This window comes from Enhydra lutris, unplaced genomic scaffold, assembly GCF_002288905.1.
Source record: "Enhydra lutris kenyoni isolate GAN:26980312 unplaced genomic scaffold, ASM228890v2 scaffoldscaffold37, whole genome shotgun sequence".
In the NCBI taxonomy this organism is placed as follows: domain Eukaryota; kingdom Metazoa; phylum Chordata; class Mammalia; order Carnivora; family Mustelidae; genus Enhydra; species Enhydra lutris.
The window spans coordinates 14,325,132-14,348,324 of record NW_019154121.1 but is presented as its reverse complement, the minus strand read 5'-3'; the positions used below and the strand labels follow the sequence as shown (position 1 = coordinate 14,348,324).

At 34.1% G+C, this 23,193-nt stretch overlaps 1 protein-coding gene across 10 annotated transcripts in view; it reads right to left on the bottom strand.

The window, feature by feature from the left end:
• LOC111154411 (phosphatidylinositol binding clathrin assembly protein) overlaps positions 1-23,193 on the bottom strand; it is a 104,943-nt gene that overhangs the window by 21,263 nt on the left and 60,487 nt on the right. For 2 of the 10 annotated variants that reach the window (XM_022513987.1, XM_022513985.1), the window contains exons 10-16: positions 22,672-22,795; positions 22,270-22,406; positions 20,019-20,122; positions 6,908-7,015; positions 4,949-5,080; positions 4,822-4,852; positions 4,539-4,638 (exon numbers count right to left, since the gene is read on the bottom strand). In XM_022513987.1, the coding sequence (XP_022369695.1) occupies positions 4,539-4,638; positions 4,822-4,852; positions 4,949-5,080; positions 6,908-7,015; positions 20,019-20,122; positions 22,270-22,406; positions 22,672-22,795 (736 nt within the window). Of the gene's footprint in view, positions 1-990; positions 1,015-4,538; positions 4,639-4,821; positions 4,853-4,948; positions 5,081-6,907; positions 7,016-11,191; positions 11,273-14,508; positions 14,659-20,018; positions 20,123-22,269; positions 22,407-22,671; positions 22,796-23,193 lie in introns of all 10 variants that reach the window. The other 8 variants (XM_022513988.1, XM_022513978.1, XM_022513980.1 and 5 more) reach the window with 8 other exon arrangements.

Here is a 23,193-nt window from a genome sequence, read left to right as displayed (position 1 = left end):
ATCTGATCTTTCAAAAACTTATTCTGAAGACCTCAATTCACCTTTTTCAAAGAACCTCAAAGATTTCAAAACACTACTGAGTGTGACTATTTTTATGAGGCACACAGTTTTTATACAGAGTACGTGTATTAGCACTTCTTATAATTTACTCTGTAAATTATTTAAACAATCTTCTACAAAGCACCAATTTGGAGCAAGAAATTTTTAAATCTGTTTATTCTTAAACGCTTAAAAGAACCATCTAGCTTTAAAGTTTAAAGTTCCCCTCCACCTTCTACCCTACACCTCAAGCTTTCTGTAAATATACAATGTGAGCACAAAATCATTTTAAATATATTTGCTGTCTTAACAACATTCCCTCTGTGTGTGTGTGTGTGTGTGTGTGTGTGTGTGTGTGCATTATCTTATAATGAAAACTGAAACTGAATACAGGAGAAAGACCAATAACACTGCTGAAATATAAAAAATAAATTACACGGCAATTTGAACATATGCGTGGAGCAGTTAAATGAAGCATAACTAAAGTGAATAGTTAAAAGTTTAGTATTTGAGTGAGCATGTAGGATTTATTGGTCTCTCCCTACTTAAAAACTGAGAGCTGCAAGAGCAGTAGACAAACTGCCAAGTACAGCGGAAGCCTGTAAGATTTCATGCAATTGTTATTTTCAACATTACAACAATCAACATTTCCCTTCATTCAGAAATCATCAAGTGCATAGTGGCAGCACAGATACACACACAGACACCCAGCCATCTGGCAGCAAATGGCAGAATGTTAAGCAAGAAAAAAAAAGTCTGTATTTCCCATGCCACCATCAGAATCAATTCTGCAACACATCCATGAAATCAGTAGATGCTAGAAAGAATTTCTGGCACATTGAAAATCTGAATGTGAAAAAAGTAATAGCTGGAAGGTTATGAGATTCTGCTACAGCAGTGGTTAATAGCATGCCAATTTATTGCAAAAAAGGCTAGTTTTTGGTCACTTACGTATTGTGGAAAATGCATGCCATTCTGTTTTTCCCAGGGAGAACAATTACATAATGCAATAACACTGGATTAGAACAAATACTTACACAACAGAAAATAACACAGAGAGCATTTTAGTTCACATGTACATTCACTAACTACCTAAAATCCCTTGTATTTCCGGTATCTAATGGAAGAACACCTATACTAAAACACTATCAAGGTTGACAAGGGAAATTTAGTCTCCAACATAATCCCTTTACATATCTAATAGTTTATGACAAGTATCATAAAACACAAAATCTATCAGTAGTGTCAACACTGCAAAATTCAGTGCATCCCATAAACAGGGTTGCATCATATGTCTACCACTCAGGAAAAAAGAAAGCAATAATTCAAAGAATTTGTAGTATAATATCATCATACAGATTAATAAAAGACCAATGAATTTTTTAACTTAAAAAAGTTCAAAAACCTTGACAGTGTTTATAGATTAATAAAAAGGTTAGAAATGTAAAGAAATGACATAAGCAGCAGTTTATCTAAGTAGTGAATCACATCACCAGCCCTCTATGTTAGTCATTAAAAAGAAACGCTATTATATACATACATACAAATATTTTAAGAAAATTCTTAAGAGATGACACACAATGACATAGTTGCATAAATATCATCAACTTACATACAAATTCTAACTGATTAAATGCCTATTACATTCCGGTAGTCAATCTTAAGTCAAGTGGTATCTATAAACTTCTAATATTTCATATAGGTCAATACCAATTTAATACAAAATAATAAAATATTCATTGTATTTTCATATCAGCATTTGGATTTTCAACAGTCTTCATGTATTATCAATGTGTAATTCACACCAAACAGTATAAAATCCACTAACCTAACCTTTTGTCATCCCCTGGTCAGTGAAGTTTGTTACAGTACAGATAAACCTGGGATTCAGAGTCAGAGGGAATGGATTTCAACTAAAATCTGCTTTCTAGATGTTTTAATACTTACAAAAGAGAAATTGCCTAACTTTATTCTTGTAATTGGGATGCTATCAATTCAAACTTCCCCAAGAATGCAGTGTTAACAGACTCAAGATAGTGAAGATACATGTATGTGTAAAAACCTAACAAGCTAATTAAATGCAAGGATTTATTAGAATGGCAGTGACCTCTATTAATGAAAAAGTGTTGCCTTAAAAAGGTGGCTAAATTAAAAAAAAAAAAAGTTGGCTAAATTTTTATTTTTCATCGAAGAAGACTAAACCTAACAAAACTCTTTATATAATGTCACAAATTTTATTAGCACATTATTTTTAGATGAGCCCAGGAAAACAAGGTGGTGCTCTGGAAGTGATTTAATACAAGAAAGTGGCTATAAGAGGGATAATGGTGGTCTTTAACAACAAGAAGGCTACAATGTGTAGCCTATGTAATCGAAATGCTATTTATTTCCAGAATATTGTTAAGAAAGCTTGTTTTAGGGATGCCTGGGTGGCTCAGTGGGTTAAGCCGCTGGCTTCGGCTCAGGTCATGATCCCAGGTTCCTGGGATCGAGTCCCGCATCGGGCTCCTTGCTCAGCGGGGAGCCTGCCTCTCTCTCCGCCTCTGCCTGCCTCTCTGCCTGCTTGTGTGCTTTCTCTCTCTCTTTTTCTGACAAGTAAATAAATAAAATCTTTAAAAAAAAAAAAAAAAAAGAAAGAAAGAAAGCTTGTTTTAAATTTTTCTTTAAGAAGAAACTGGTTTGGGGTGCCCGGGTGGCTCAGTGGATTAAGCCTCTGCCTTCGGCTCAGGTCATGATCTCAGGGTCTTGGGATCGAGCCCTGCGTCGGGTTCTCTGTGCAGCAGGGAGCCTGCTTCCCCTGCCTGCCTCTCTGCCTACTTGTGATCTCTCTCTCTCTGTCAAATAAATAAAATCTTTAAAAAAAGAAGAAGAAGAAGAAGAAAAATAAGAAGAAGAAGGAGGAGGAGGAGGAGAAGAAACTGGTTTTCTCTAATGTGGGAAAACTTTCCGCACTGCTGAAATAGCAGCTAAGGACAGGGGTAAAGCCATAAAGCTACTCTGGGACAACCATACCTTATGGTGATTAAAAACATTAGCAGTACTTCTTCAATACTAGATGCTAACTAGTTACTTGGCATATAAATTAATCCTCATTTTTCATACCTTCTATATTTCTAAATTTGCTTACTTGCTAAAATTTGTGATCCCGAAAATTAACGTTTGTGGTGCTTTCAAGGTCACTGACAGACATGCATGGAGTGGTGAAAAATTTGTTGCCTAACACCTTCATTCTCAGCTGAGGCTGAACAAAATAAGATTCTACCTTGTTTCAGCTCTGATATAACAATGACCAGAGGGATGGAGAACACAGGGAATAATGCAGTATACTACTGCAAGAAGCTCTCTGGCTGTGGAGCCAGCTAGATAGGGCTGGATTCTCAAGTTTAGTGCTGCAGGCTCAGGTAAGTAAGTCACTTAACTCTTACAAACCACATTTTCTTTTCTGTTAAAAAAAAAAAAAAAAAGGCATCTGCTAGAAAAAGTATTTTTTAGGATTTGAGATAATAATGAATGTAAAGGGTATATGTGTGTGTGTGTGTATATACACATACAGGCAATTCTCCTTATTGTTGCACCTATGTTGTTAAAGTAACCCAATACTAAATCAGTGAACCCTGAACCATTGCTAAAGGAAATATGTACACATGTACATGTGAGCCTAGCAATGGTTCAGTGTTTAGGGGATTTTAAGAATATAATTATAGTGGGGTGCCTAGGTGGCTCAGTGGGTTAAAGCCTCTGCCTTCGGCTCAGGTCATGATCTCAGGGTCCTGGGATCGAGCCCCACATCGGGCTCTCTGCTCGGCAGGGAGCCTACTTCCCTCTCTCTCTCTCTGCCTGCCTCTCTGCCTACTTGTGATCTCTCTCTTTCTGTCAAGTAAATAAAATCTTTATAAAAATTAAAAAAAAAAAAAGAATATAATTATAGCAAGTAAGGAAAATCAACTCTATGAACTATTCGACAACATTAACAAAAACCAAACACGTACAGTTTCTTTACCAATGGTGAGATCAGAAAAACACTAATGATTTTATATTCTAGATAAATACATAATAAATTTGAGATCAGAAGTAGAGGGTAATGATTAGAGTTTAAGCTCTGCGGTTAGGCTTCCTGTATTCTAAAAATCCACCCAATCACTTAAAAACTCTGGGATCCTAGGCATATTATGTAGTAACTCTGTGCCTCCATTTCATCTGCACAGTGAGGACAGTAATAGTTACCACCACATGTAGTTAATTTGAGGATTATAGAAGAAAAAAATCACACATTATTTATTAGAATGATGGCTGGCACAAAGTAACCCTTAAATAACTGTTAGCTACTAAAATATACTTGGCAAATATAGTCGATCAGCTTCCTTAAAAAAAAAAATAAAAAATTACTTATATATCTAAAACTCAATAAACAAATCTTCCCACTTACAGCTATCACTTTAAAAACATTTTCATGTTACTCTCCTAAATTAGTCATGTTACTGTGAGCTTTTTCAACTCACCATTGTTGCAGCATTCCAAGCAGTTGTTGGTGCAACCTTTGGCTGCCAGTTAGATCCTCCAGTTAGCTTCTTTTCACCTGGCTGACTCCAATTTACATCACTTTAAATAAACATCAGTGAGAATGTTAAATGTCTATAATTGTAAAGTTTCTTTACTATATACTTAGATTGAACAAAAAGCATTTAATATGCAGATCTGACAGGTCTACACATATTTTTGAGATGAAAGCCAAATCAACCTCTAAATGGTACATGGGGGAAATAATACATATAAAACACTCACTTCTTAGTAGTTCCATTTCCAATGCCAAGATCTACAACAGGAAATAAAGAAAGCATTTAAAAACTAGACTCATTTTTATAATACAATTAATTGTGAAGAAGATTAAAAGAATCCAAAGAATACTTACTGCCCACCAGGTTGGCTAAGGATGAATCCAAGTCATCAGATACTAACTTGTTAGGTGGGAGTTTGGCAACAGGAAGACTCTGGTTCTGAGAGGCCACTGTTGGTTTGAGAAGTCCACCTAGTTCATCAAAGCCTTAAAGTTACAAACAGATGAAACAAGATTTGTAAGGGACTTTATGGTGCTAGCTTTCTACAGGAGATCTCTGCCTTTTCTACTTATTCGTCTGCCGGAAAAGTCCTCCACGACGTTGGACATTAATTAATGACTTTAAATGGAAGAGTGAGAAATTCACCATTTCAAAGTGAACTGATTGAAAAGATCTGTCATGTCTTATTTCATGACAAAATTATATTAAGGTTGGGGCACCTGGGTGGCTCAGTGGGTTGGGTCTCTGCCTTCAGCTCAGGTCACGATCTTAGGGTTTTGGGATCGAGCTCCACATGGGGAAATCTCTGCTCAGCAGGGAGCCTGCTTCCCCCTATCCTCTGCCTGCCTCTCTGCCTACTTGTGATCTCTGTCAAATAAATAAATAAAATCTTAAAAAAAAATTATATTAAGGGTAAAGGGGACGAGAAAGAAGCATTCGAGTAAACAATTCTTATTCCAAAGTTGTGAAAGAGAAGGGAATGGAATAGAATTCTCCCCCTCACTGGCAAGATTTTCTGAAGATTCACTTATTCCTGAGGAAATATAGACAAAAAATACATCTCTGTTCCTCTGAAAAATGTTTCATCTAATAAGTATTTTGTAGACCTTTTTACATTCTTCAGAGTAGAGAATGTAAGGTATATGTAAACCACAACATTAGAAGGAAGTAAAAATGTACCATTTGATTATCACTTTTCTTCTGTCTAAAAACAGTTAACCTAAATTATACCTAAGAAATTGCTAACCTTATGCTCCAATGACATTAAACCATCTACTAAACTAGGACATTGCTTAGAAATGAAAATAAAATAGATCCCTTAAGGTTCTCTACCAAAGCGAGAAAAGTGAATCCAATCAAACAAATCCAGTAAAGGACTCAGTAACATGACCCAGGACTGATAAGAGAATTTGAAAAACAAGGTCACCAAAAATGGTGGTGTACAAAATATGAGTAGCTGATCTCTATTTACTTTATATCCTTTTTCCCAGAAAAACAAACTCAAAAGGAAAAAGCCAAATGTATCCAAAAATGTAATTATAAACCTACTAGTGCACAGAGAAAAAAAATTCTTAGTCCATACATGCTCTTTATAAGATTGCTTACTTTTTGTATAATTGTATATTATAAAATCAAAAACGCCTCAGTATGTTTCTTCAAATGACCTGAACTTATTTACTAATCAAAATCAAAGGTCATTCCATGCTAAGAATAATAAATTTCATGGAAACTCTTAATCTTTACAAAGTTCAAATTAACAAAATACTAAATGAAAACAAATGGAAACCTGGCTCTACAAATTTATATAAGTCCTAATTTTAAGACAAATGAACAAGCATACTACAGAAAGAACCATCCTTAAAAATAACAAAAAGCCCCTAGAGCTCTGGTACTTAATACATTCTAGCTGGTTAAGCACCAACTGTCTCAACAAGTCAGGTACCAAATGTTTTATTTTTCCTACTTTTCAAAAAAGCCAATTTCATTTCAGTAAAGGTTAAAAATTGTAATACTACAAAGCACAACATTCTACACATAACCATTAGCAATTTACCAATCTAATGTGAAGAAGATCTCATTTAGCTCTAGGAGAAACAAAATCCTCCCAGAATCAAAATTGCCACTAAGAAAAGGGAAACAGTTAATAATCCCTTGAAGTTCTTCTCATCTAGTAGCTGGGAGAAGAGAAACAACTTCACTGGCTTACCCCAGTTTAATCTATTTACATATGTTCAAAAGATATTATTATCTGTCCTTGCACAGAATCTAAATGAGAACATTATATTAATGTTAACAGAACAATTTTTTCTTACCCCCAGAATCTACAATAACGTTGGTAGATTTATTTCCAAACACAGATTCAAAGTCAACATTAAGGCCAGCCGAAGGATGTGGCTGTGCAACTGGAGATGGAGTGAATCCTAAGGAAAACCAAAGTGGAAAAAGCTCAATTCTTTAATACATCTACATTTACAGCTCTTAATAATGACGACAATAGGATGGAAAAAGCAATAAATTCCCCCAATGAAAAACAAGGCCAATCCTTCAAGCAGAATGTTTCTTAACACTACTCCATCTTTTTGTGGTGATGACATTTTTCTGTAACAAAATCATCCTACTGACAAAGAAAACAAAAGAGCAACTGAAGTTGTACTAGTAAGTAGTAACTAGTGAGTTTCATTACAAAAGTAAAATCTTTATCTTTTTACCTTAATTTTGTGTACTGATGATTTTTTAAAAACTAAACACATCTAAAATTCCAGGACTGTGCATGAAGTAAAATGTATACACAATGCAAATGATCACTCGGTAATGAAGTAAATATTCTATAGTGTTTTAAAAAATACCTACTTAGAGATTCTACTTAGATCCTAGAATCTTCCCTCTCCCCCCGCCAACCTACTCACCTTCCATTATTTCTCTCACCTTCCTTCCACCTTTAAATTATTAATTAAATGCAATATGGTTTAAGTTCACTTGAGAAGAGGATTCTGAAAGTTACAATGCATTAATCCTTAGGTTTCCCCTTTAAAAATAACACTTTAGATCTATCATGAGTATTCCATAGGACACAAGTTTTTAAAAATATTCTTATTCCAGGGGCACCTGGGTGGCTCAGTTGGTTAAGCTGCTGACTCTTGGTTTCAGTTCAAATCACCATCTCAGGGACCTAGGATCAAGCCGGAGTCCAGGCTCTGCCCTCACCGGGGAGAGTGTGCTTGGGATTCTCCCTCCCTCTGCCTCTGGCTCTGCCTCTTCCTCTGCTTCTGCATGCACGCTGTGTACACTCTCTCAAATAAATAAATCTTTAAAAAAAAAGTTCTTATTCCATAATTACTTCTTAAACCACTCTTAAAAACAATGGTCAGGGGAACCTGGGTGGCTTAGTTGGTTAAGCATCTGCATCTGCTTTAGGTTCAGGTCATGATCCCAGAGTCCTGGGATTGAGCCATGCATCAGGCTCCCTGCTCTGTGGGGAATCTGTTCTCCCTCTTCCTCTGCCCCTCCCCTCTGTTCTGGCATGCGCTCTCTCAAGCTCTTTGTCTCTCTCAAATAAATAATAAAATCTTAAAACACCACCACCACCACAATGGTCATACAATGAGAACACAAACACTATCAAAGTATAAAATAATTTAGTATATAAATCTGACCATTCATCAAGACGTTTCTAGATTTCTAGACTTACCAGTTTAATAACATTTTATTTTTTTAAAAAAGATTTTATTTATTCATTTGACAGAGAGAGAGAGAGAAAGAAGCACAAGGAGGGAGAGCAGCAGACAGAAGGAGAGGGGGAAGCAGGCTGCCCGCATAGTAGGGAGCTTGATGCAGGGCTCGATTCTAGGACTCTGGGATCCTGACCTGAGCCAAAGGAAGATGCTTAACTGACTGAGCCACCCAGGTGCCCCTAACAACATTTTAAAGTGTACAAGCTGTTTAAGAATTACACCATGGGCTCTCACTGGTTCTTCTCTATGAGAACTTATGCATCTACTCAAGAAAGACAAAAACCTACTGTGCTTAATTTTGTGCCCATAGAACCATCAGTGTAAGAAATACACAAATTGTTCTTTAAGTGATTCTGGAAACAGTACGCTGGCTAGGTCTCCAAAGTTTAGGAAATACACACAAGAATAATTTATAACTAGGATAGCATATCAAATTCCCGTTTTCTCCTCTTTTATCCCACCTTTCTAGAATCCGGTTAATATCAGAGATAAACCTATCTTCTACAGTAATCCATTTATTACTTTCTTTAAAGAGAGGAGCCATTTACTATGGTCCCTAGGGGCATCAGTCTGTGCAATTACAAGACTACCACCTAAAAGTGTAAAAAGTTTGAGAGGATATAAAGTAACCCAGAGCTAGCACCTCAAATTTAAAAACGTCTCTAGGTATGCAAAAAGTAAAAAGAAATTTTTTATAAATTGTAATATCTGATTGGCTCCTAGGGAAGCAAGCAATGTATTTCAAAGTAACAATATTTTAAGTAGTAACACATCCTCAAGGTAAGAGTTCTACGTTTTCATTTCAATGAACATTATCAACTTAATGGCCTTTTATCCCAAGTCATTTTTTGGGAGACTGTTAGGGTTTTAAAAAAAAATTTTTTTTTTTTTTTTTTAATCAGATAGAGAGCATGCACACTCACACAAGCAGGGGGAATAGCAGGCAGAGCAGGCAGAGCAGGCAAAGGGAGAAGCAGCCTCCCTGATGAGTGAGGAGCCCCATGCCAGACTCCATCCCAGGCTCTGGGATCATGACCTGAGCCGAAGCCACCAAGGCTTCCCAGGATTTAATTTTTAAAAGTTACTTAAAACAAAGATTAAAAACTACTATCACCATCTCAAAAGAAAAATCCAGAGACCAAAAAAAAAAAAAAGATGAACAAGTTCTGAGTTAAGGTTAACTGTATAAAATAATCATGACACTGAACTGCCTACTCTTTCACTTCACCAAGGCCCAGTGAAAACTCTACCACTGACCATCAATAATTCATAGATCAACATTTAGAAATCACTGCCTGGCAGAGCAAATATCAGGAGGACGATAATAAATTAACTGCATGGTACAAGATGAATAAGCTTTGGGGACAGAAAGGCATTCCGAATACCGTCCAGAAAAACACACCGTTTTGTTAAGGGATTTTAGAGGTAGTTCCATAATAAATTAGATCTCATACTTTCTGTGAAAGTAACTTCTACTATTTACTAAACTCTATGAAACACTAATGCAAGAGCTTTATAAACAGTGTATTATTTAAACTTCACAATAACCCTATGAGATAGTCATTATTATCCTCATTTTACAGATGAGGAAACAAAGAGCTTAAACAATGTTATTCAAGGTCAAAGATTTATTTTTATTAAGTAGCAAAACCAAGACTTAAACCTCAGATTATGTGATTTCAGAATCTTTTAGCGGTTTTCAGCTTATCCCAAGTATTTCATTTTATATAAACTAGTAGGCAGAAAGAGAAAATTGTATTATTACAGCTATAGTAATTATATTTATTTGCTATTAACGTTGTATGAACTTCTTGAGCTTCTCACAGCAAATGCTGGGCCAAAAAAGTGAACAACCATAGCAGTTTTAATAAAGTCTAAAAGCAATGAAAAAAGTGTTCAAGGCTGTATCTGATGATTAAATAATAACAAATATAAAATGATTTACATACACAAGATAGTTTTCAGTAGTAGTTTTAATGATAATTCTACGTACCAGGCATAGCGCTAGATTTTATACAGTCATATATGTAAATCTCATGACAATCCTGTAAGTTATTATTATCCCAATTTTCATACGCTTAAGAAAGGTCAAATAACTTGTTTCAAGTCACACAGGTAAGGACGTAGAACTGGAATTCAAAAAGGAATTCAAATGCAAATTCACTGAATTCTAAACATATACTTTCCATCAAATGTCCTCATAATTTCCATTTTTAAATCTTTTTAATCACGCCCAAGTCTGCCAGTCAAGAGCCTCATTCGTCACTTGTGTCAAACCCACTTTTCAATCCCAACTGAACTAAGGTAATCAACTCTTATGCACCAAGAAGAAAAAAATAAAATAAGCTGGAATTTGGGGTTTCATTATCACTGCACTGGCCTAGAACATGTTTGGAAAGACAGAAATGAGTATCAAAATGGCCATGCCTCTCTGGAAACTGTTCCCGGTTTCTTCTGCCTTTGCATAGTGCTGGCAAAGCACGCCTATTTCCAGAAGAATCTCCCTACATCTGTGCCACAACTGTTTAAATCAAAAATTATTTAGTGTTCTATCACTATACAAAGAGCTTTAAATTCCATAAGCTTGTAATAATAAAATGTTATAAGCTTCTCTGAAAATGTGAACCTTTTGAGTACAGATTAAAGTAGGGAGATGACAAGCATCCACTCACAAAACAATCCTGTGTTTAATTAAGACAAGCAAAATTAGGGAAAAAATTATCTGTTCCTCAAAAGCAAGTATATTTTTTCTTAGCCAAATTAAAAAAAACAAAACAAAACAAAACAAAACCCTCATTTTAAAGAAAACAAAGAACTCCCTCCTGCATAAATAAATTGATAAGCTTTAGAGATATCATTACCTACCTCCAAATAAACCAGCTACGGTAGAAGGCTCATGGCACATAAGGGTAGTATTAGGATAAGCTTGAGTGCCACAAAAAGAATCTGACAAGGCATACATGGGGGGCGGGGGAGAGGGAGACAGAAAAAAAGGAAGAGAAAAATGAGGAGGAACAGTTAAGAGTGGAATGGAATAATTAAAAAACAAATGAACAAACAAAACAAAGACAGAAGAGTCCAAGCTCTTAGTGTTCTTCACATTACAACTTATTTTAAAAAGCACTTAAGTCTCCATTACAAATATTCTATTTAAAATATATTCACAACAGAATTTTTAAAATAACCAACATGTATTTCCTTAGAGAAATAAGCAACAGTTGGCTTTTTAGTCAATATTAACATGTCTTCTGATGTCTTCTTTTACAGATGAGTAAGTAGGCCTGAACAAGGTCACAGACATGGCATAGCTGGGATCATCAACCCATTCTTCTTGACTTATAACTGCTTTAATGAGGACAAGCTACTTTGTACACTGGGGTTCACATCATCAGACCAATGTCCTACTCTGAACGAGTTAGAGGGTGTCTATGTAGCTGTTCTCTGATTTTTCTCGGTCGTTCTTAATCCTTCAGAACAGAGGCTGGCAAATTACAGCCAGAGGCCTATTTTTAATATGGCCATGTGAGCTAAAGAAGGGTTTTACATTTTCAAAGGGTTATTTTTTAAAAATGAAAGAAAATAAAAGAAGAATATGTAACAGAGATCTTATGTATCCTGTAAAGTCTGAAATATTTACTATCTGGCTCTTTACATAAAAAGTTTGCTGATCACTGTTCTACAGAAGCACTATCCAAAAACTTTCTTGTAACAGAAATGTTTTATAAATCTGTTCTAATATGGTAGACACTAGTCACATGTGCCACCGAGCAACAGAAACGTGGCTAACACAGCTGTAGGAATGACATACCTTGGGTGGCCCTTTCATGCTCTGCATAAGAAACTGTTGGAATTTTTATTATACAACCTTACTTCTCAGGAACTTTTAATGTGGATTAAAAGGCTTTTTATTATAAAGCCTCTTCTTAGGACAGACATTAGCAAACTACAGCTGCATGTCTTCATGAATAAAGTTTTCCTGGAACACAGCCAAATGCACATTTATGTTTTGACTATGGCTACCTTCATGCTATAATGCCAAAGTTGGTCGCTGCAATAGAGACTATAGGACTCATGAGCCAAAAGTATTTACAATCTGATCCTTTAAGAAAAAGTTTGCTGATTCTTGTTCTAGACTAATGGCCTAGGTTGACATGAATGATTTACATTTTCCCATTCTAGACTCACTTTTATAAAAACGCAAGTACTAAACAGTAAGTTTTTGCTAATGATAAAACTTGACAGATGAATATTTTTTTAAGTATACTTTATACTTTCATTTATATTATTTACACTCAAAGAATATAAGAGTTTAAATAAAGTCAATACTTCCATAAGGAAAGGGCTCTGTAAAGCAAAGACATTGGACTCCTGCTTCAAGCCTTTGCTCCTATCAGCCAGGTTGTCTCAGGACATTAACTTTTCTCAGACTCACATGATTGTATTTACCATCCATAAAAATGGTAGCAATTCTGTTACCAAGATGAGAATTGAGAACTTGACCAAATATTCTCTGGAGGTCCTCACAAGCTTACAATCACCAATTCTAGGATTTTAATTTTCAAATGCTCCTACTCACCTTAGCATATATGGCCATCAACTTTACTAACTTTCTTTGCTTTTTGGTCTTCCTCTTGCCCCAACCCAAAGGCCTTAAATTAACTTAAAAAAACATTAGGAAAAGGACATTTCTTTTCTAGTACATTCCGTTAAAGGGTTTCCTTGAAAAGCGTAAGTAATAATTAACTCTAACAGAATTTTTTCTATTTTTACTCTGGTTCTGTTTCAATGTGAAATAGCTATAGCCTATAGCATTATGTCCCTCTAGGGTGAATAGAAGACTGACATACTGAAGCACATGTACTGGTCTGACCTAAAAGACAGAAACTGTAAGACCAATAGTAAAGACATAGCTGTTTCATACCCCCAATTAAAGCAACTGACTTAATGGTACAAGAAGCCAGACCCACTAAATACATGCTAGTTCATATTCAATAAGTATAAAGAAAATATAAACTTATTAGAAAACCACATTCCAAGGTTAACTCTAGTAACCTTTTTCTACCAAGCAAATAAGGTACAGCACTTCACAAATTTTCTGAAGAGTAGCAAAATATGAAATTTAGTTTCAACCACTTTTTACTTAATTTGTAATATGTTACAATGACATGAAGGAATGCCTGCAATTAATTCTTAGAATTTGGAGCTAAGAGACTAGTTATATATAATGACAGCACCTGCCTTGGAACTTCCTAAAATCTCCAACTACTCTTTTCTAGTCAGCTCTCTTCCACCTCCTCATATGTATTGAACAGAATGTTCAGAATGTGGCCACATGTCTATTTAGGGTACACAGTTGACTTTCAGCATGCTGCTTTAAACACAGATTTAAATTTACATCACCTTAAAAGTTGTTTCTCTGAAGTGAATAAAAGCAGTTTCATCATCTTTTAAGGGGTGTTCAGAATCTTTTCACAGGATTGAAAATTGTTAATTTCAGGTTACTATATATTCATAAACTTAGATTTCCTTGTGTAACTCTGGAGTGAAATTTTACCTTTTTAAAGATTTTTATACCACAACTAAAGGCGATTTAGTTGTTTTCATTTTCTACTTGTCATTTATCTCCAGGCTAACAATAAAGTGAAACCCTTAAGAATGGGACAGAGGGTATGTATGGATTTAAGACAATCTACAACTGTACTATTCACAGTTCAAAAAAAAAAAAGATAGCTACTGAGAATGATAACCATCCTCTCTCCTAAACAAAGAGGGAAAGATATAAGTACATACATATTAGTAAGTGTAAGAGATGTTACCCTATAGCCAACTCTCTGAATTAATAAACAAAACATGGGGGGGGGGAATGTGGTAAATGATGTTAGACAGCTTGAGTATCATACTATACTATGATGGAAAACAACACACTAAAAAAAAAAAATATCAAAAAACAAAAACACCAACCCACAACTTCAAAGGAAATCTTCTTTCCTAAAAACTTGGATCAAATAAAATTAGGGATACTAATTTAAAAATGTCACTACATTATTGTTATTTAGTTTATTTTAAAATTTAATAAAATCCAAAATAATTACTGCAGCGCCTTAAAAATAATTAATGAATATGTAAAAAATACTTAGGCAGTATAAACATTAATTGGAAAGAAAGGTTAAATGGTACTTTACCAACAAACATTTCATGAGTAGGTGTCCTAGTAGTAAAAGTGGATACATCTGAAGAAATGGGAAGGTGAACATCACCACTACTTTTTGTGAGGAAAGGATTTAAGCTTGGAATGGCATCATCAACAGCATCTACAGTAGCAGAGAAAGGATCTGTGCAGTCCAAGTGCATTACAGCAAAATGAAGAAAGGAAGTAAATTAATTAGTATTGTAATTAGTCAAAAGATGCAAAGTGAAAAGTAGCAGCTATATTATTGTTTATTAATCTTAAGTGCAAAATACCTAATCATTGTCATCAAGATGGAAGAACTACATTTAACATCTTTTAAAATGAATCATCAGAAGAAAACATTAATGTGTCCAATTAACATCTGTAGCATACTAAGGACAGATCTGCTCTCCAACATCAGGAAGCCAATAGGTAAAAAAGAAAATAACCAAAATGCATCGATAAAAGAGCCACCCACCCTGGACCATGTTCCCCACCCTATATGGAAATGTATTGGCTTTCATGGCATACCTATGTTTATTCAAGTGAAAGATATAAACAACCAGTATAGTATGTGTGTGGCATAAGTAAAATATCAAAAAACAAAGAAAATTAGGGGTAAAGGGCTATTTATAACATGTGGGTAAGTCTTAAATAGGTTCAGAGGTAGAAATTTAAAAAAATAAAGAAGAAAAGGTCTAATGATTTAGAAACAGGAAAGGAATTTTAAGAACAGAGACAAAAGAATGGTGGCCACTTCACAGACTGGGAACCACAATGAAGGTCCAGTTAAGAGTTCTAAAGCGAAATCATTAAGGCTTTAAATGATTTGCTAAAGTAGTAACAAAAGTACTATTCCATATTAGGATGGTACCAAATGTGTATTATTATCAAATCCTACCTCTAAAGTTATTTTAGAATCAGATATTTACTATACCTAAACCTCATTCAAGGTAATCACCATTCTAATGACTTAAAACCACACATCATTAGCAGCAAAACACTCCTAACCTCTACATTCTATACTTTTAACCAGAAGCCTGTTCTTGTCTACTACAGTTTGTGATGCTCACTTAACAATATGATATTAAGCACTGTATTTTACTCTAAGACTGTATGATAAAACAATAAGAACACAAAAATAGCCTAAGGACCAGCTCATTCACTACAAATACACTTTTCCCTGAAGTCAATAAATTCAAAGCAGGTGCTCCACAAACCCTACAACTATTTTAAAAAGGAAATAGCAAGAAAATATTGAGGTCACTGGCTTATACAGAATCATTTTTTAAAACTTTAATTTTTTTTTTTTAATCACACAGGACCTTTTCTAGGAAGTATTCCTACAGAACATCAATTTACACCCAAAAATAAAGTCTTACAAATGTATCAAAATTCACTGATACAGTATTCAAAATAAAACGATCATGTTCAACACCTTTCCCATCTCCCACTCCTTAATAAATGGAACAACGGGGGAAAAGAATCCAAAAAAGTAATTAAGAAATAAGAAGTAGAAAATAGATAACAAGAAAAAGGTTTTCTGTACTAGAAAAAAAAAATATAATGATGACCACTCTAACTCCTTTCTGCGTAAAGAAGGGGATGCATTGTTTAGAGTTCATCAATTTGTTCAAAGTACTATTTTAAAATACTGAATAGTGGCATGAGGTTTTTAAAGTATTTCATACATGGTCAGACCCAAAACATCTCTAGTTCTTCATACAAAAGAAGCCATGAGAGAAGTCATTCGAAAAAATACATTCTGCTGTTACAGATCTATTAGTTTATGAGAAAAGACATGTTTGGGAAAAGTCATTAGTTATCTGCTGCTCTGATGAATGATTGAGTTTTACCTAAGTACTTATTATCAATCATTTTCTATTATATGAAACATCTTAGAGAAGAATATGCAGAAACAAGCAAGTGTGACTGTATTTAGGTTTAGACAGTAAGAAAAAACAGTTCTTAATCTACTTGACAGAATTATTAGATAATATAGATGATGTTAATCTGTTAGTGGATACTGTGCTACTAATAATAAAAACAAATCCATTACGATTAAAAGAAAATAACATTCCAGCTACCCCAACTTAAACTTTATTCACTAGACTGGTGAATGAAAAATAAATAAATAAATAAATAAATAAATAAGTTTTTTATTTTAAAAAATATTTTTTCCCATTATTCCTATATTACTTACTAGAAAAGTTTTTTATGTTACAACAGTCAAAGAAAAATAATCCCAAAAAATTGAGGATTAATATAGCAGACATATTATAATGCTGAGGTCCTAAATACTGGATACCCATATTGATACAAATAAGTTTTCCCTAAAGCATTGTGTGTTTCATGCCAGTGGAGAATAAAGCAAATTTAACTTCAGAATGGTAATTCTTTTTTGCCTGAATTAAATTCTAAAATCTAGCTTAAGACATACATCAGTGTACTGAGCTGATAATATTGTTCATTTTTAGATTTGATGTAACACAAAGTTTTAAAGGTGATATAAACTTAAATCTTCTCACATATTAGTATTCAACACGAAGTGCCTGTTCAGACTCCAGACCATTTCTTGAAAAATCAAAGGCTCATTAATAATGCAGTGAGGGGTACAGAAGAGCTTGTGTTCTCTCTTTCAGTTCATTTTTAGGTGGACTCTTAAATGCCTTTTAAATAAACAGTCAAACCTTACTTCCCTTTAATTCAGCATCACTAACTACCTGTGATTGGGAATACACAGCATCTCTGTGGTGCTTTATGGTAAGAACTAAATTAATGCCAAATCTGTTTTAAAAACTCTGCTATTAAAAACCATTTTAGCAAATAAAAGCAAGACACAGAGTAAAATTTTAGGATTATCAAAAAATCATACCTTTGCTTTGCCACATGCTATAAAAGCAGCATGATGTTAAAATGTTACATATTTCAAATGTTTAGGTAAATGGTTAATTTAAAAAAACTTAACACTTTACTGTTATGATCAAAACCTTTTACTTATATGGTTTATTTATTCATCTCAATCTAACTTTAATTTCAAAAATAAAGTAAAAAATCTTAATCCGAATGTCCTGTATATAAAAAATATACTGTATTCAAAGTATTCAAAGTATTCAAAGTTCTTGACTTAAAACACTCCTCAGGTATCCATGCAGAAGTCAAAACTCTGAAATTATCATCGGCTCAGAAATCAATTATCTTTATATCAAAGTCAAGATAAGATTTAATTCTTTTTTTTTTTTTTAAAGATTTTATTTATTTATTTTACAGACAGAGACCACAAGTAGGTAGAGAGGCAGGCAGAGAGAGAGGAGGAAGCAGGCTCCCCGCTGAGCAGAGAGCCCAATGTGGGGCTCGATCCCAGGACCCTGAGATCATGACCTGAGCCGAAGGCAGAGGCTTAACCCACTGAGCCACCCAGGTGCCCCAAGACAAGATTTAATTCTTAAGTTGAGAGGTTCACAGTAAACATTACTGTCCTTTCCTCATATATAATGATAAGCTTTTGGAAAAATAATGGTCAATTGCTATAGCCTCTGTTCCCACCATACTTGATTTGTATTTTTAGTACTTTTAATGGCCTCACTTGTATATAACAAGCCTAATGCTAAAATATGAAGGAATTTTTGATGGAAATAGGAGCAAGAGAAAAATAACCTAAAACAGAAAAATAAGACAGAATTAAGTATGTTCCGACATACAGTATTCACCCACAGACTGCTATGAAATGAGTTCTTTTAACAGGACATTAAACGACTTTTACAGGTTGAAATTTCGTGAAATTATTCTCCCACAAAAATAGTCTATCTGCCTTCATATGAGTTCAATAATCCCAAGCCAAAACTTTTTAATTTGTTAATTATTAGAATTAACTATATATGGTGTCCAAATAAAATAACTTCACAGTTCAGTTTCTTTGAAATGTATTAGTTCTCACTAAGACTTCTGTAAAATTTCTCATCTATTTTGGAAACAACTACTTGTTTTGTTTCTTTTTTTGTGGGGGGGGGTGGAGCAAGCTAAAACTGCTTACATGGTCATGTCAATTCTACTAAACTTCTAAAACAATTCACAGTAAGCAGAAAATAAGCATGTAAATTTTGCCAGATTAAAAATCCTAAAATTAGGATATATCATTAGAATCTTAAAAAATTACTTTCTAAATTTGCTATGTTTCACTCAGATAAAAAATTCTAAAGTATTTATTGACTTTAAACTAGATTATCAGTTTTAGGAATTAACTCAGAGAACTTAAGATTTAGCTAAACTAAACTAATCTTCTAAATCCTTTTTTTTTTTATCAAGTCATGACTAACAAGATTAGTCTAGAAATCTAGTATTTTAGCGTTTTACTATTTCTGTTACCTGCCATATCCTGAACCAGAAATAACCTGTCCAGAAAAAAAGAAAACATCCACTCATTCAACAAACTTATTAAAAATCAGTGTCCTAGGCAATGATAATATAGCACTGAACAAAATAAAAACTCCTGCCTTCAGAGACTGTGCTCTATTATACTACACAGAGCCTCAAGAATTAACTATAAAAACTGAAAAAAAGTTCTTAAAATTCGAATCATTAAAATATAGAGGAAACAAGTCTAATTCATACTAACATAAAAATTCTTGAAAATAATTAACTTTATCTCGCTATGAGAAGTAAGCTGATCAATTCAGATTTTACATGTGAACCAAATAAAACTTTAAGGTAGCTTGCCATTCCCTATTCTATAGACAGTATCCTTGCTCAGAATATCTCCCCTTTTACTAGCAAATAATTTTTGAGTGTTCATAAAATAATACTTACATAACAGAAGCATCACAACCAACCAAATGAAATAATTTGAAAACATACTATATGTCTATGCAAAACTGCTTAAAAATTGACATGGACTAGGTAAAATCCCTCAAAGATGCTAGGTCAATGATCATGATATAGTCACCCTAAGATCAATAACTACTACAGGGCAACAAACATTCCTGTTACTATTAGGGGAAAATTCTTTGAGTACCAAAATCTTATAGGTCTCAACTAACTACAAGTTTTAAATACAAGTAACATAAAGATTGTCATGACAGTCCCAGTCAGAACACAGTTTACTACTTGATAACACCATGTGAGTTTTATTAGAACCTTATCAGATATTTACATGACAGAAGTTTTCTTTCTCCCGTAAGTCACTTTTTTTCCTATACCAAAAACAAAATAACCCTTGGGCATTTTCTGATTACGGAACAGTTACTCAACACTGAAAGAATGATTTCATACTTCAACATACACTGGGACCTTCCTCTTCACCTTTATTAAAACTTTTCATAATTTAATTGAACAGAAATTCCAAAATTACATTTACAAATACATGAAAATGTCTTCAAGGAACAAAATGACCTCAATGCCATGGTAATATTTTTGAAATTCTCACTTATCAAGTGTAACCAAAAACTACACAAATAAGTAAAACACTACAGAATGGGAAAGGGAGTGGCCTATACAACATAAAAAGCAGAATTCATTAATGCTTACCTCCCCATGTACTTGCTACCTGAGAAGCAGTTGACATAGGAAGTACAGATGGGTGAAAAGTTGGCTGTTGTAAATCAAGCAGATCATTTGGTAGCTTTGATGTGCTAGGAAAATATTTTGAAAAGATGAGTTATTTATTTATTAGGTAAATGTTGCTCTATCAGCCACTTCCTTTCTCCTGCCCAGTAAATAAAAAACATTAAAAGTGAAAAAAGGCCAAGTAATGTAAACCTCAAAAGGAGGAACACTTTCAGGAAGGTAATAGTTGCATATCCTTTATATATTTAACAGCAAGTTTTTACTTATAACAGTGTATTTCTAAGGAGGTTTGGGAAAAAAATTCATGTACCGTATTTTAAGTTTATATAGGATTCAAATAATTATAGCCCTTCTGGAAAGCATCAGTGACTTCCCCAGGAAAATACTGATTTCTTTACTGAAATGAAGCTAAACAACACGATTCTGAAATATGAAATATCCTGGCAATTTTAATTTTTGTAAGGAAATTTGTTTTCTTTTAATCTTCAAAGAACTTCAATTACACTGGTAATACTAATACCTTTAGCAAAGTAAAAATACCTGTTAACTTCCTTCTATTGCTTCAATATCCAAATATACCAACAATATAGGAAAAAATTATGCATGCATACATGATATAAACTTACAACAGAGTCAACCTATTACACAACTCTGGAGGCACTGTTTACACGATATGTAAGACTTTTATGTGATTAAGGAGTAACAACTCAAAGATCCTAGAGTTCCCTGAATTGAAGCATTGTGTGTACTATAGCACAGATCATTTTTTACTTACTCAAAAACAAAATGCCTTTTAGACATAAAAAATAGTTTTGACAGGTAAGTAAAAATACAAATGCATTTAATGCCTTGAGAAAAAAAAGAACAGGCAATAAAGCATTCTATAATAGGCTATAAGACTTGCCCTCAGTTACAATTAAAAAGGTAAAAACTTTGAGTGTATTAAGTGAAATAAAACATAGTCAAATTAGTTCTTTATCTAATAATTTGTTTAATTCTCAAACATTCAAGATCTTTTCCATTTATCTCTCCTAAGACAGACTTCTTTCCAAGGTCTCCAAGTAGGGACACTTCATGTTATTTAAGAAGGATTCTAAAAACATAGCACATAAATTAAAAAACAAAATAAAAAAATAATATAAAGCTGGGAAAAAAAAAAAAAAAACGATTCAACAAGCATCTATTAAGACTTTAGGGAAGAGGTAGCAACTGAGTAAAAGTTATACTGAGCTATGAGTGGACTCAGTAAATGGGAGGGAAGATGTTATAAGAATGAGTTAATAAAATAAACAACAACAATAACAAAATTAAAGAAAACCCTATCTCTCTCTGTGGAGCATCTACCATATGCTACTTAAGAATTGTGCTAAATCCTATACTAGCCACCTGGGAGTCTGCTGGAAATGAAAAACCCCTGTAACTACTGAATCAGAAACTCTGGGGGTGACACTCAAAAATCTATGGCTTCAGAAACTCTCCAGGTGATTCTGATGCTTATTAAAAATTGAGAACCACTGAACTGTACCATACATCTTATTTGGAGACAGAGATAGAGACAGAGATAGAAAGGAAAAAAAAAAAGAAAGAAAAGAAAAGAAAAAGAGAGAAGGAATGAAAGAACAGAAGAACAAACAGAGCAAGGATTCAAACCAGAATCTGAATTCCAAACTTAAGACTTTAAACCACTCCGAGGTAAAAGACAGGACAAATTTAGAAAAAGCCAATTATCCTAATTTGCCTGGAAATATTAACTTCCACTGTTCAGTAGCTTTAATTACACAACAAGATTACTGAAGTTAGTCTGGTAGGCTTCAATTGCCACAGAAACCTGGCAACTCTAAACTCTTACTATGTTCCAGATCACTGAGTTTAACACCTGGGAACAGACATCAAAGACATTTAATTTAATATCCAATGAAAGAATACTGTGAAATAGAATACATATCCATGTACATAAATGAAACAGCTGCACAGAGATAACCTACTACATTCCAATTAGTATGAATTTGTAACTCAGCCATCTTTCATCTCCTAAATATGCAAAACATAAACTCTTAATTATATCACTATCACGAACTATTATCACCTTTGTGTGAATTTATGAATACAAAATCACAAATTAAACTAAATCTGAAAAGTTCTGTAACATTTCTATGAGAAGTCTATCTTTAAATCTAAATATTCAAAGGTAACCTTTATCCCCTCCACATACCTGTTAGAAGAACTAGGAGTAGAAAAGATGTCAATGGCTGGTGCAGTCATTATACCCCCTGCTGAGGAGGACACAGGAGAGGCTGCGGTTGTTAAAGAGCTATGAGGTTTCTTTGCAAGTTCTTTTAGGCGCTGTTCCTGTTGAGAAAAGAAACTAGCATAAGGAATCCAGAAAGCAGATTTTAAGGCCTTGGAAAAAAAAGTATTATCTAATTTTGTTCTGATAGCAGAAAGGTATTCTCTGTTTTATCAGCCATTCAATGTCAGGATGAAAAATCCGACTACTGAGTTTCACCCCATCTGGGTAACTATACATGAAATACTGTTAGTCTATTTAGAGGTCCCAATTACTTGATGAACACCTTTACTTGTTTTTCCCAATACAGAGAATGCAAACACCTACCTTTAAAGCTTTTAAACGAGCCTGTTCTTCCTCTAATGCTGCCTGCTTTTCCCTCTCATCCACTTTGGTTAGAGACAGGCCAGTACTTGCCAAGGAAGAAACTGCATTGGAAAGTGTTGTCGCCCTAGAATAATTGGACAAAGGTAATTTGGCTTTTTGCAACATAGTTATGAAATGGTCTGGAAACATGGCCATGGATAAGCACTACAATTATGAACTTACCTTATAGAGTAAAAATCAGTACTTCAGATGAAATATTCTACCCACAGGATTATTAGCAATTAGCTAATTTATACAAACATTCACTGCTTTTTTAACGGTTAGACTTTGGAAAGGGTTCACAATAACATTAAGGGACACTGCTTTTTCCAAGTCCCAAGGGAGGGAACCAATGCAATTAGGAAAGAGCTCCTGTGCTCCCAGAAAAAGCCTGATGGGTAAAATGTATTGACTTTCTCACAGGAAATTACTCTGCTAATTTACATCCTAGATTTTGGCAGTACTACTATAGGAACACTAAAA